The sequence below is a fragment of the Caretta caretta genome, chromosome 1 (assembly GCF_965140235.1).
Source record: "Caretta caretta isolate rCarCar2 chromosome 1, rCarCar1.hap1, whole genome shotgun sequence".
Lineage (NCBI taxonomy): Eukaryota > Metazoa > Chordata > Testudines > Cheloniidae > Caretta > Caretta caretta.
The window spans coordinates 217616932-217630895 of NC_134206.1; the positions used below are offsets into that span (position 1 = coordinate 217616932).

A 13964-nucleotide genomic window follows, 5' to 3' on the forward strand; every position below is an offset into this window, starting at 1 on the left:
TGCTGTAATATTCAGGGAAAAGGATGGTTTAACCCACCCATCCCCTTTGGTCCCAGACCAGGCCCTCCCATCTCCTGTGTGCCGGACCATTCTGGATGTTGAGGGGTGGAACCTTTGTGGGGTCAGACTGGCTCAGGCATCAGCCCACATAGCCCCTGCATCCATCACAGGCCCCACTGTGCTGCTTTGTTATGAGAGTCCTCATTGCTGCACAGAGCACAAGGGACTTGGGCCCTAAATCACTAACAAACAGGTCCTGTGCTGCTGTGAGGGAGTCTGTGGAGATGACAGCTGGAGATAACCAGGGACTCTCAGAGGTGAGGATCCCCCCAGGAACAAACACATCACCTCCCCCTTACTACAGGTTCCAAGTTTCCTCCCTTTCCCTTTGCAGGTCTGACAGAGAGGACAGATTCTCTGAGTACCCCAGGTAAAGCATCCCCCTCCTCCCATCAAGGGTTAAATTTCCCTGGGGCTGGGTCACAGAGGAGGAGCTGCAAGCTGCAGCCTGAGGGAAGGAGCTCCTTTCCATGGCTTGTGACATCTGAGGGCGAATGACACCGGGGTGGGAGCTGCAGGCCGTGCTGAGCCAGAGGATTCCTGTCTTCTGGCTCCAGCTGACCGGGCAGGGCCCATGATTTAAACAGCATCCTGTGAGCTGCCCCCATGGTGCACAGACTGTGTCCCAGCCCATTACCCTGCTGTCCTAGGCCCTGCAATGAGTGACTGGGGAGCTCCCTGGGCTCCCACGACTCTCACAGGCTAATCTCTCCCTGTCGCATGTTCATTTCCATCCAGCTCCCCCACGCCGCCCTCCGACCGACAGTGGGAGAGTCACGGTGCCCGTGGTCATCTGCATTATCCTGGGGGCCCTGCTCTGCCTGGTCTTAATCATCCTGGGGGTGCAGGTGCGAAGTGCCAGGGCATAGCGCAGAGGTGGGTCCTGATTGGTGTCACTGTGTGAAATGCTTCTGCAATAGCAGGGGGGCTGCAGGGGGTCAGGGTGAGGGGCGATACCAGGCTGGGTGGGGTGGCCAAGGGTGCCTGTTAACGCCTCTCTCTTTTACTATTTCATTAACTGTCTGGCAGTGGAACAGCCCAGCCATGAAATCTGGAGATGATACTGGCTAGGGACCTTTACAGTTTCAGAGAAACGGCATCTGTATCCCCACCCGCCCTCACCCTCCGGTGATCCACTCCAGGAGTGCCTACTCAGGCCTCCAGCCGTCACCTGTCTCTGGGTGGGAAATCCCTGTCCCATCTCCTTGCGGCCAGGGGTTTTTAAGACTGCACAGCCCCCTGCCTTCCACTGTGATACCCCCAGCAAACCAGTCTGCCTACAGGCCAGCTCCCATGCTGTGCTTTCTCCCCAAGGGCTATGAGCAGTTACAAGTTAACACCCAGCTCTCTCTCAGCAGATTACACCTTATTCCTAGGATAAAAGTGTGACAGAGAAAACATTAAAAACAATAAAAATTCCTCCACACTTGCTGAACATACCAGAATTCACCCATCTTCCTCATGGGCAGCCTGGTAGACCAACATCCCTCCAACGATTCAGTGTTGGGATCCCCATGGACAGAAGGTCCTGCCCATTGCAGAATCAAAATGAAGGCCCTGAGTCTTTTTAAACTCAGCCTTTCATATCAGAAGTCCTCCTTTGTCTCTTGGTCTCTGGTAACCCAGTTTGAACCAGTCTGTGTAAACCACACCGAGGCTGTTACCTTTCTGGAGTTGTTTACAATCTCAGTGATTCACCTTAATCACCCCCCCCCCCCCACACACACACACTCAGTGTTTTTTCTTCCTGGAGGAGCTGTGGTAACCCTCCGACATGCAGTAGAACATAAACCATTCATAGCTTTAATACAGTGATTCCCAAAGATACTGCCTGGAGCTGCAGTATCTGCCACAGGGAGGGGATCTGAATATCATGAGGAGAGACATCATGGAAAAGGGACCTAGAGAAATTGGAAATATTGTCAAGGAAAAAAGATGTATAAAAATAGAGCTGTGGTAAATAGTTGTGAAGAGAGTGATCCAGTAGAAAAGACAATCTTAGGAAGGAGAAGTGTGGGAAAGGAGCATTTTACTGTCTTGTACTCAAAGCTGGCACTTGTAGGGGATTTTACGTCTATAACACACTTGATACAAACATTAGCTACCAGGTCCTTGGCAAGAAGGTAGAGGACGGGACTGCCATCAACATACATGTAACAGTCACAACTTTGCAGTAAGACAATGACTATAATCAGATCTCATGCTTCAGGGCTTCAGCCAGTCACCTGCAGGGGTCAGGAAGGAATTCTGGGAAGCCCCCATCTCTGTGTTTTGTTTTGCTTCGTTTTGTTTCTTGCCCTCCTCTGAAGCATCAGACTTTAGCTACAGAGGGAGCTGTGTCACTGAATGGGCTGGACCAGTCCTCTGAGGTGATACAGAGAAACCTCTTTCAAAGATATCTGGCTGGTGTGTCTTTTCCACATGTTCAGGGTCAAACCAATTGTCAGATTTGGGGTCAGGAAGGAATTTCCCCCCAGGTCAGATTGGCAAAAAGGGACCTTGGGGGATTTTCCTCTTCCTCTGAAGCATGGAGCGTGGATCACCTGCCAGGATTATCAAGGTATCTCTTGAGTAATCGGTTCCCTGCCACTGCGGGGCCCTTTGGCATTGGTGGTATCTTACTCACTCCTGCTTTCTGCCTGTGGCACACAAGAGTTTATTCTCCTGAGGTCTGAAATGCTTTACTCTAAGTGCATCTTTGGGCTCAAACCTACAAGTATCTGGGTGAAATGCAGTGGCCCGTGTTATACAGGAGGTCAGACTAGATGTTCAAATGGTCCCTTCTGGCCTTAAACTCGATGGAAAAAAAAAGATGTTCTCACCATTTTGCAGATAAACACCTGCGTGGGGGAAGAATTATTTAAACTGCTCCAAAGGGGAATAGCCAGAAATAATGAGATGAGATTAAAAAACATTTAAGATGAATGTGAGGAAGCTTCCTGACAGCGAATTAGCCCTGGGAACCATCATCAAAGGGCTGTTGTGGAAAGAAACCTGGTCACCTGGCTCATTTAAATTCCAGCACTGGGAATGTGCGGTCAGGTTCAGGCTTGCACTGGGCCCACGGGGAGGGGCTGGATGACCCCTCAGTGTTTCCCATCTCTGGTTTCAATGACCTTGTACAAACCCTGCCCTTTGTTTTCAGGCTCCAGAAGACCCTTGGATCCCTTCTCTGAGGCCGTGTACGAGGAGATTGATTATAACCTGATGAGAAAAAAGCAGGAGATGTTCAGTCGCTCAGGTCTGTGGGTCTCACTCTTAACAGGCAGCAGCTATCTAATGCCCTGTCCATCTGAGGCCCTGACCCAGAGTTAAATCACTGCAGCTTCAGCCCTGTGAGCTTGTCACTGGAGCTGGGCACAAGTCTCCATTGCAAAATGTTTTGGTGAAAAATGCAGATTCAGAGACACCGAAACATTTCACAAATTCCGGTCAATTTCACCCAATTGTTCCAAATACACACAGAACAATTCATTTCATTTCAACACTTTCTAAAGAAAACATTTTGTTTTTTTCAATTGGATATTACTTTTCCATTAGAAATTTCCTTTAATATTATCGGAAAAAAAACAAATAAACAAAAATTAACGAATGTCCAAAAGAACACCAAATGGTTTCATTCAACAATAAACTTTTTTTTTTACTTTTGCATTTCCTAAAAATTGCCCAAAAAAGTCATTTTGGGCTCAACTCAAAACAATCTTATGTTTTGCTTTTTTCCCCCAACGGTCAGAAAACCAAACCATCTGGTTTTTTTTGCCAAGCTGTAGCTGTGGGAGCTGGGTCTGTGGTAGCTGTGGGAGCATGAGTAACTGCTGAGACCAGCAGTTACTCATGTAGACTGAGAGAGATGGGTTTCCTTCCCAGCATACACTGAGTGTCCCAGTTCTAGGGACAATTAATTTCCCATCTGCCCGTCCTGCAGCCTTGGCGTGTAACCAGTGAGGGGTCAGGAAAGCAACTGTCTGGGGCAGGCTAAACTATCATTTGAAAACTTCTTTGGAGCATTGGAGCAGGGGATGTTCTGTGCCCCCCTCCCACCGCAGCCACTGGTCTGCTGGGTCGGCTCCCTCCTGCCCCCGTAGCAGAGAGATCAGCCCAGGAGAGCCTCATGACTTTGAGTCCTGGCCCTTTTATCCTTTGTGCCATTTTGTCTCAATGTCTGATGGGAACATCCTGCCCAAGGGCTCTGCTGTGGTGGGGCTCTGGGAACATGCTCAGGGCATCTCCGAGCACCACTGCTGTTAGGGGGCTTATTCCTTCACCCACTCACTTCCCTGGTCCTTCTCGCATGAACAGAGAGCAACAATACCCGAAGTCCAAAGGTGCAAACAATTTGATGTTTATTGGGGTGAACTTCCAGCAAGCATGATTCCAGTTTCCTTCCTTAGTATCCTCCTTCCCAGCTCTGACACCACAGAGCCTTACACCTGTGTCCCTGTTCCCATTCCTGCCCTTAGCCAAACATGATTCCAATTTCCCCAGCCCCATTCCCTGTTCCCATTTCCCCCACCCGCATGCCCACCCCCACACCCCTACTTCCTTGATTATCTGCAGACTATATCGTAAAACTTGAGTTCTGCTTTGCTATACCTTAACCAATCATGTTCCTGAAATTTAACTAACCAATCCTAACATGATTATGTACCCAATTATATCCCACCACCTTAATTAGTTTACACCCAGCAAAATTAATTATCCAGCAGACAGAAACAATCACAGAACGAGACAGAGATTATACAGACAAACAATAGCAAAGTGGGAACTATAATGACAAAACAATACAGAAGTGAGGATTTCACATGCCAGCTATTGATAAGTGAGTTCTTGCCAGACAGGATGCTATCAAACTAAGTTTCCTTTTACATTTTCTGGGCACTTCCCTTTCTCTGGAGGTGATAGGCACTATCAGGACAGGATTGTATTCCTAACAGCCCAATAGCACCTTATTTCAATGTGACTAGTTTGGAATGTGAGGATGTGACCGTTCGCTTCCCAGCTTATGGCTGCCTCTGCTGCTTAGCCAAAGGCCTGAGCCTAAGCACAGGGCCACAAACTGTCACAGTAAGAGAAGGCCCTTACACTGGCAGACAGTGGTTTTGATTCTTTCTTTTATACCTCTATAACTAGCCAAGTAATAAGAATACACCTAAATTCTTAGAGTACAGGCCTTTACCGACAGGCCTGAATATCTATATCCTAACAACTGCCAAGAAGCTTACAGTGAATCACAAAAAGAAAAGGGGTACTTGTGGCACCGTAGAGATTAACAAATTTATGAATCACAGACTCTGCTCTGGGTGTTCCTTGGTTTAATCTGGAAACACCACGGAGAGCTGATTGACTGATTCATGGGGGAGGTGGGTATTTACCCTTACGAAGGAGGAGTCCCCTCTGTGGCTGAGGAGGCCAGGAGAATTGTGGAACTTCCCTGGACCAGCAGCCAGAGACGGGCCCTTCACTCACCACAGCGTCTTTCAGGTCAGATTGTATCATCCCCTCAGTCACATTTACCACAGTAACATGGAGATTTCTCTTGGGGAGTCTGTGTCAGCCTCTCACTGCTCAGAGTTGCTGTGAGTCACCATGTCCTGTAGAAGAAAGTATAGACTGAGACTGGAAATCCTGCTCCAGGCCCCGGATGTGTTCCCAGTCCCACAGTTGTGCTGTTCTCACTGTGATGAATTTCTGGTGCTCGTCTCTCCAGTCTCCTATTCAGATGACTCAGTGACGAAGCTGCAGTATTACACCGGGGACAGCGAGGGGGAAAACGATCCTGGATCAGAACAAGGTAACGGGGGAGGGGCAGACTCAGGCCGAGAGACCCAAATCTGGTCAGAGAAATAAATTTCTATGACACTTTCTGAAATTGCAGCCATTTCCCCTCACACGGTTCCCATTTTACACAGTCGGGTCTGATCCCATTGAACAGGATTTCTGTCAGAATCTCAGGAAGGGAACATGTGACCATCTCCTGAGCACACACCCCTCGGAGTGGCTCCCAGTGACCTCCCCAGGTGAGGAGCTGGAGGAGATGGGTCAGTCTCTTTGGGTGGAAGGCGTCAGTGCCCAGCAGGGCTCATCTCTTGTCCCCGAGAGAGAGAGGAAGATTGTCCTATGTTATAATTACAGATGGGCTCAGCCCAACTCACTGATCCAAACCCACCAGAACTTTGGGGGGCAGAGGGATTTGCAGATTCTGACCCCAGCTCTGGATCTCCGTTTTGGGGCTGGCACCTGTCGCTATAACAGGCTGAAGCAAAATCCTGGACCTGAACTTCCTGGCCTGGTCCCATCTCTAATCATAAACAGGGCGGCATTTCTACCCCAGCTGCTCTCAAAAGAGTCCATGATTTGGGCCCTTTGGGAGTTCAGCCTGTGGCTGGGTGGGGGAGACACTGAGCAGATGAGCCAGTTCTGCTGAGAAGCTGGAGCGCTGCCAAGCTGAGCCCTGGGCTGCCTAAGAGGCTAGTGGAGAGCAGGAGCTCACAAAGGATCAGGCCATCAACCCTCCAGCGGGAGCTTTAATTCCTGCAGAGGGGAGGTTCCCCCTCCCCACTGTAACAGGAAAATTCAAACCTGTCTGCAGAGATCAGCTGGATTCACACAGGCCGGCTCTAGCCTGGCAGCGCCCATGTTCCAACCTGTTATCTAAGCACAGGCCCAGATCCTGCTCCCATGGAAACATGTAAAAGAGCTGCTGTTAGATTCTGCAGGGACAGGATTAGCCCCGAGTTATTTCTGGGACTCCTGTTTTACTGTAGTTCTCTGACTTGTGCCCTTCTCACCCTGGGTGCCTGCGACTTCCCCTCTCACGTGCCATGATACACAGCTCTAGTTATAAGGGCCACCTGCGCTGAAGAGACGCTGCTGGTGCCATGAGCTGACTGTGGTGTTTGCTGTTCCAGAGGGAGCTTCCCCGAGGGGGTCTCAGTTGAATTACGATAACGTGGAGGAGCCTGCCTTGAACGACGTCCCCCAGACTCCAGAAGGCCGAGGTGAGCAGTGAATCCGCCTCCTGGAAGCAACGTCACCCTGACGAAAAACTAACTGTATTTCCCAGTAGGGACAATAGTGGTTTGTTAAGAAAACCAGGAAGTTCTCCCCACCAATATTGTCTATTGGCGTAACGCTGGGGGCGCTGACCAGGTGCATGACAAGAGCTGTGTGGAGGCCCAGGTGTAGGGAAGCATGTGATGTCCAAAGGCATAATAAAGGCCCATTGCAGGGACTGAAGGAGCAGTTCACTCAGGAGCTGCCCACGCTATACTTGGCTCAGGTCACTGTCCCAGTTTATATACATCTGTGTCAGACACGCTGTGCTGGGGGGGACATAGAGATTTTACACCCAAGGACCCATGTCCCAACCTTATTAGCTGGCTCCACGCCTCCCGACGCTTATAATCTGGGAGCTCTAGGATCCTCTCAATTAGCTCCTGAAATATATCAAATCAGTGTGATATGTGAAATCCCCCAGGCTGAGGGTTCCAGAGGAGGGCTTCTCTTAATGCCCTGAAGGTGGAAGTTAAGTGCTGAGAGATCCCCAGGGACCAGTGAGGCTGGTGCAGCTGCAGCTTGTAGTTTATTTTTGTCTTCACTTTGAATATTCTCTTAATTACTTCCCATCTTCACGTCAGATGCCCCTGCCCTGCCTGGAGATGTCCCAGGGGCTGTTTATGATGATGCCAGAGAAGTGTCTGTCCCTGAAGGTGACCCTGGCTTAGGGCAGAATGATGACAAAGGCACTGGGGCGAGTGACAGGGACAGGGATGCACAGACAGGTGAGTGGAGAACTGTTTGCACTTCACAGTGTCTCTGCAGAGTGGGGTAGCTGGAAATGTGCTGTACACAGCAAGGGAACAGCCCTGGCCAACCCAACGCCTGTGAGAAAAACTCTCTTTCTCTCATCTCTCCATTCCCTCAAGGAAGAGGCTTCAGTGCCTGAAATAGAGAGAGGAAAAGTAGGATTGTGCTGGGTGGTACTTCCTGGTCAAACCAGCAAGATAGCTAAGATTCCCTCAAGGTCTAGGTTCAAATCCTTGTGTGGCTGCCCTACTCTTGATGTACTGGATTCCTACCTATTTACTGAACGTGTATCTTTTGGGCAGAATCTTATAAACCAAAGTCATGTTACTGCTGCACAAATGCTAAAGAGCCCATGACACTTCCTGTAAAAGTCGAGCTTTGCCTATTATCCTTGGCCTAAATTTCCACTCCCCTCCTTGTTGTGCCATGAGCAGAGGAGGTGCAGTGGTGATGAAATGTGCATTGCTTAGTGCTTGATGCTTATCTTCATTGTTAGGGCAGAGTGAAAGTTCTGATGTCCTTAAGTGCTCCTGGCTGGTAAGTGCTTGGGATTTTTTTCACCAATGTACAGGTAGCTATAGCTGGCACTGGGCAGTGTTAGCTGGTCTGGAAACCAAAGGTTTTAATTTCTAGACTATGTATCGAGATGATGGATTAGAACTTTTCTAGACCAAGCCAGAAGACTGAAGGAGGAACAATTCCTAGCCCACACCGTAGAGCAAAGGTTCTCAAACCGTGGAGCATGGAATATATTCTGGGGCAGCATGAGAAGCCAGAGCAGAGAGCAGCGGCTACTTTCCAGGTGCCCAGCTTCGAAGGCAGCGCTGCAACCAGCAGCAGCGCAGAAGTAAGGATGGCAGAGTATGGTGTTGCCACTCTTACTTCTCCGCTGCTGCTGGCGGTAGTCCTGCCTTCAGAGCTCGACGGCCAGGGAGCTATGTGCTTAAATGGCTCTTTGTGACTCAATGCCCGACTGCTTTTCATATTTAGTGAGAGTTGCACGTTGATTTTTGTAAATCGGTAGATGTACTTGTGTGGTGGGGGTGGGGGGTGTCAACTACAATGGACACAAAGAAGGGGGCTGATCAAATAAGTTTGAGAAACACTGCTGTAAACGCCGCCTTGCTCTGCTGCTGCCCATCACCATAGAGTGGATCCACTGACTGTATGTGTCTCCCTTGGTATTTTCAGGTGGGAGTCTGCACTCACGAAGGAGTGAAGGTGTATCTGGGATGGAGAAGGAAACCCTGTTCCTGCCTCTGGGAGACACAGGTTATGATGATGTGGGACATTGTGACTCTGGGGGATCAATATCAGAACAATGTGACTGGACAAAATAACCTTGTGTTGATGTAAACGCTTCGCCTCTTTCTCTTAGAAATGCTCCATCTGTTCTGATGGTCCAGAGACAGCCCCTTCCAGTTTGATAGACAAAGCAGGTGTTTTTATAAGATTTGTGTGAAGTTGCAAGAAATACAAGTGTGAGAGGGAAAAGATTCATAAACTTTCTTTGAATAATTTTCCATTGTTTCAAGGGGTGGAAGTTTCCTGCTTTTTTATGCCTGTAATTTCTTCATCTTGAATTTGTGCCTTTTTGCATATTAAATCCTTTCTGAAAGTCTTCCCTGTTGTGGAAGTGCTTCTTGCCAGAGGAATTGTGCAGTTTCCAGAGTTCATCACAGGGAGAGGCTGAGATACAACAAACCAGGAGACAAGGGTCGGCCACCTCTGGGTATGGCCAGCTGTTTGATGGGAGGTGAGTTTACACTGAATGTTCTATCAGGCATGTGGTAAAAGTGAGACACCAGCAAGGGAACATTCTGCGATGAGCAACATAGTTGTTACTAAACCTAATTCAGATCTGAAACTTTCCCTGAATCCGAGGAGATAAATGGGAAATTCTCCCTGGGTAATTCACACCTGAACTGAAGGAAATGGTAAAAAGAATTCCCATTAGCGATAAATACAGAGGATGAATATTTCTGCTAGGACAATAAATAAATTTTATAGAAAATAATGACAAGAGGAGAGTTAATAAGAATCTGGGTTTCTACTGAAGCAATAAGGCTAAAACAAGTAACAAGTCACTGAGTTGTTACTAGAAACCCCAGTAATACTGATCTTTTTCACACAGTGGAAGATTTATTTCCATGACAATCTACGAATATAGTTTAAAGTCAATGCTGAGTTGAGTACTGACTAGTGGAGAAGCCAGAAGTGCTCTCTGGATGAACCCTCAGTGGAATCAATACCAGAATGCGCACAGAGTACATCACTATTTCACAGAAATAGCTTTCTTTCCTTCACCACCAATCCTTGCTGCAGTTTGGTCACTTCATCTGTAGAAGGATAGAATGGAAATAGAAATGATGAGAGAAGGAGTTTCCAATCATCTGCATTCAACAGGGTCAGGGGTCATATGAAGACACAGAAATACAGCAATTTACTTTTGAAAAGAGAAAAATTAAAAAGACATGACTGAGACATGTCACTGACCTGTGGAGACTGAGGAGGGAAATCTCAGGGGCTGTGCAACCCTGTTCCAGGGCAAAGAGAGGAGCAGAACTCCCCCCAAAAATGACACATGCAGATCCTGGAGAAAAGGAAAGAGAACAGGGACAGCAGCAGGTGAAGGTGACTGAAGAGGGAATTCCCTTGTATAAGTGGGGGATGTTATGGAGATACTGTGATCTGGATCACTTGGTAAGCTGGGTCTGTCATAAATATAAAGGGAAGGGTAAACCCCTTTAAAATCCCTCCTGGCCAGAGGAAAAATCCTCTCACCTGTAGAGGGTTAAGAAGCTAAAAGTAACCTCGCTGGCACCTGACCAAAATGACCAATGAGGAGACAAGATACTTTCAAAAGCTGGGAGGAGGGAGAAAAACAAAGGGTGTGGGTCTGTCTGTGTGATGCTTTTGCCAGGGACAGAACAGGAATGGAGTCTTAGAACTTAGTAAGTAATCTAGCTAGGTGTGTGTTAGATTATGATTTCTTTAAATGGCTGAGAAAATAGCTGTGCTGAATAGAATGAATATTTCTGTCTGTGTGTCTTTTTTGTAACTTAAGGTTTTGCCTAGAGGGATTCTCTGTGTATTGAATCTAATTACCCTGTAAGGTATTCACCATCCTGCTTTTACAGAGATGATTGTTTTTTACTTCTATTAAAAAAAGTCTTCTTGTAAGGAAACCGAATGCTTTTTCATTGTTCTAAGATCCAAGGGTTTGGGTCTGTGGTCACCTATGCAAATTGGTGAGGATTTTTACCAAACCTTCCCTAGGAAGTGGGGTGCAAGGGGTGGGAGGGTTTTGGGGGGAAAGATGTTTCCAAACTATGTTTTTTCAGGAACCTAGATAAAGTTTGGTGGCAGTGGAAGTCCAAGGGCAAAGGGTAAAATAGTTTGTACCTTGGGGAAGTTTTAACCTAAGCTGGTAAAAGTAAGCTTAGGAGGTTTTCAGGCAGGTCCCCACATCTATACCCTAGAGTTCAGAGTGGGGAAGGAACCTTGACTGGTTTGGCCCACAGAAATAAAAATCTGCACATCTTCCATGTGGTTTTGGACCAATGGAAAAAAATCAGGTACAATTCAAGTGACTTTTAAAATTGCCTATGAAACTGAGTTAACAAAATAAACAAGCTTATGAACAATCAGAAAATATACTTCAAGTGAAAAACTATCAATGGACTTCTTTGCAAAGAAATTGTAAGTTTTCTCCCAGGAAAAGCCACAAACTGTCTAGAAAGGAAGAGTAGACTGAATTACTTGCCTAAGTGAAATTAAATACCCAGAGAATTGCTGGGCCTGTGTTGAGGATGACCAGGGCTTGCTCACTTGTGGCTCTCCCTCCCGTGTTGTGGAGGCCCAGCCAGGCAGGTCTGCAGCTGCAAGCAGGCACCCTGCGTCAGGTGCAGCTCCCATTAGCCATGGTGGCCAACAGGTTGGGAGCCTCCTGGCCAATGGGCTTGGGAGGAAGGGGGAGGCAAAGGGGGAGATTGTAGGGAGTGGGATGGTGGGGAGAGGAGCTGTCCCTGGAGGCACAAAGGGGTGGGGTCGTCCAGAGAGGGGTGATGGGTGCACAGGGGCTGGTGGGGGTCTTGGGGGGGGGGGGGGCACAGGGTTGTGTGGGTCTCTGTATGGCGCGGGGGACTGATGGACGGAGCCAGCTGCAGACTGGGTCTGCTCTGTGGGGGCTTGCTATAGTCCCCCCCAGGAAACCCCCTCTGTACTTTGCATTTAATGCCAGCCCCAGGGTGCCCATCACTGTCTGACAGTGACAGACTCCTGCTGCTCTCTCTGCTGCACCTCTCTCCCGTGCCCTGGTGTGGAGGCGTGGCCAGGCAGCTCTGGCACCGCCCCCCACAGCTCCCATTGGCCGTGGTTCCCGGCCAATGGGCTGGGAGCAGGGTCAGTGCTGGGCGGGGATGGAGGCAACATGCGGAGCTGCCCTGCCTGGGCCCAGACTCTCCACAGCACACGGGGAGCTGGGGGGGGGAGGGGAGGCCGCCCCTGAGGTGAGAGGGCCCCACGTCGCCAAGCCATGGCGCGAGGCCCCCCAGAGCACGGGGCCCGGGGCCCAAACATTAGTGGAGCCAGGCCCATCCTCATGAATATTCAAGGAGCAGGAGCACCACGGGCCAATATAACTCAAGGCCTATCTCCTTCCCCAGCCTCTGGGGGCACATCGTCCAAGTGCCCCCCTCCAGCTGCCGGAGGGGAGGCCCTGACACTGGGGGGATGGAGCAGCTGGAGCAGCTAAATGGCCCCGAGCACCCAGAGCAGGGGGTGTTCATCTGGCAGCCTGGCAGGAGCTGATGCCAAAGCATCCCGGGGGTGACTGACAAAGGGGGTGAGCAAAATCCTGGGTTCAGAGGCTGCTCTCAGGGCGATCCTGTGTAAATGCACTGACCTTGCGGAGCAGACTTTGGTCCTAGTAACAGTAACAGTCATGTCATGTCTACGCAGACGGCTCTGTTAAAGAAAATATATTACACCCCCAGGGAAGTTGGGAGCTTTGGTGGGGTGAACCCTCTTTTTCAAGTGGCCAAAAAGCATAGTAAAACTTTAAACAGGAGACAGGCAATGGCTTGGCTTTCAGACCAGGATGCTTACATTTTACCATCTTTCTCACCCACACCTATGTATTTACTTAAAATACACAACCTCATCAAATAACCAGACCAAAAAGTGAAATATATTTACGGGGCTTCATCCATCCATCAGCCGTTGAATCTGGTGAATTTTCCTTTTCAGCTGTCTTTTCTTTTTCTTTTGAGCTTGTTTACTCTCTGGCCTGAGGATCTCTTGTGTTCTGATCGTACTGTGGAGCAGACAACATGATTATGATGAAACGGTCTTGTAAACTTAAAAAATAAAATGCTCATTAGGGTGTTTTTCTTTTTAAAAAGTCATAGCTTTAAAACAAAATAATCCATTTCAGGCTGTACAACAAATACAGATTATGAGTTTATTTCTACCACTTTAACAGAATAACAACCCCAGAAACATTTTTAAAAACACATCTCATTTTGCAAAATAAAAACCAAACTGCTTGAAAACCAACTTTTAAAATCCATTTTAAAACACGTTTTTCCCCAGAAACACCTGTTAGTTTGAAACACACCAAACCAATAGTTTGCAGCCTTATAACTTCTGTTTAAAAAACCCAGCAATATATTTTTTAAAACCACACCTATGTTTTGCACAAACACCCCCCCCCCAGCAGTTTAAAACACCAAACCAACAGTTTGCAACAAAATACTCTTTTAGACACCCACACTTATGTATAGCTTAGGCCCCTGAATTACTAACAATTTAAACATCAAAGTCAACTCTTTAGAAGACAAACAACCCCATTTAAAAAAAAACCAAACTTTTTGTTTCAGAATAAAAATCAAACTGCTTTTAAAAACCAACTTTTAAAAACCATTTTAGACCCCCCTCCCCTAACATTCCCTTTTGTGATCTGGGGTGGGGGAATTCAGTTGTCTGCACAACTGGGTTCCTTTTGGCTATTCTTTTTTTCTTTTAGTTAAAATACATTTTTCTTTGGGGCCTTCTTACAGTATTAAGCAGTAAATCACCATACACAACAATCCTTA

The 13964-nt window shown here is 48.0% G+C and overlaps 1 protein-coding gene across 1 annotated transcript in view; it reads left to right on the forward strand.

The window, feature by feature from the left end:
- The window catches only part of LOC125629832 (antigen WC1.1-like), a 40583-nt gene extending 31096 nt beyond the window's left edge, over nt 1-9487 (forward strand). Inside the window, 7 exon segments of the mRNA XM_075120375.1 lie at nt 395-430; nt 799-936; nt 3206-3301; nt 5768-5851; nt 6969-7058; nt 7698-7841; nt 9058-9487. Of these exon segments, the coding sequence (XP_074976476.1) occupies nt 395-430; nt 799-936; nt 3206-3301; nt 5768-5851; nt 6969-7058; nt 7698-7841; nt 9058-9206 (737 nt within the window). The 3' untranslated portion in view covers nt 9207-9487.
- Nucleotides 9488-13964: the final 4477 nt, after the last annotated feature.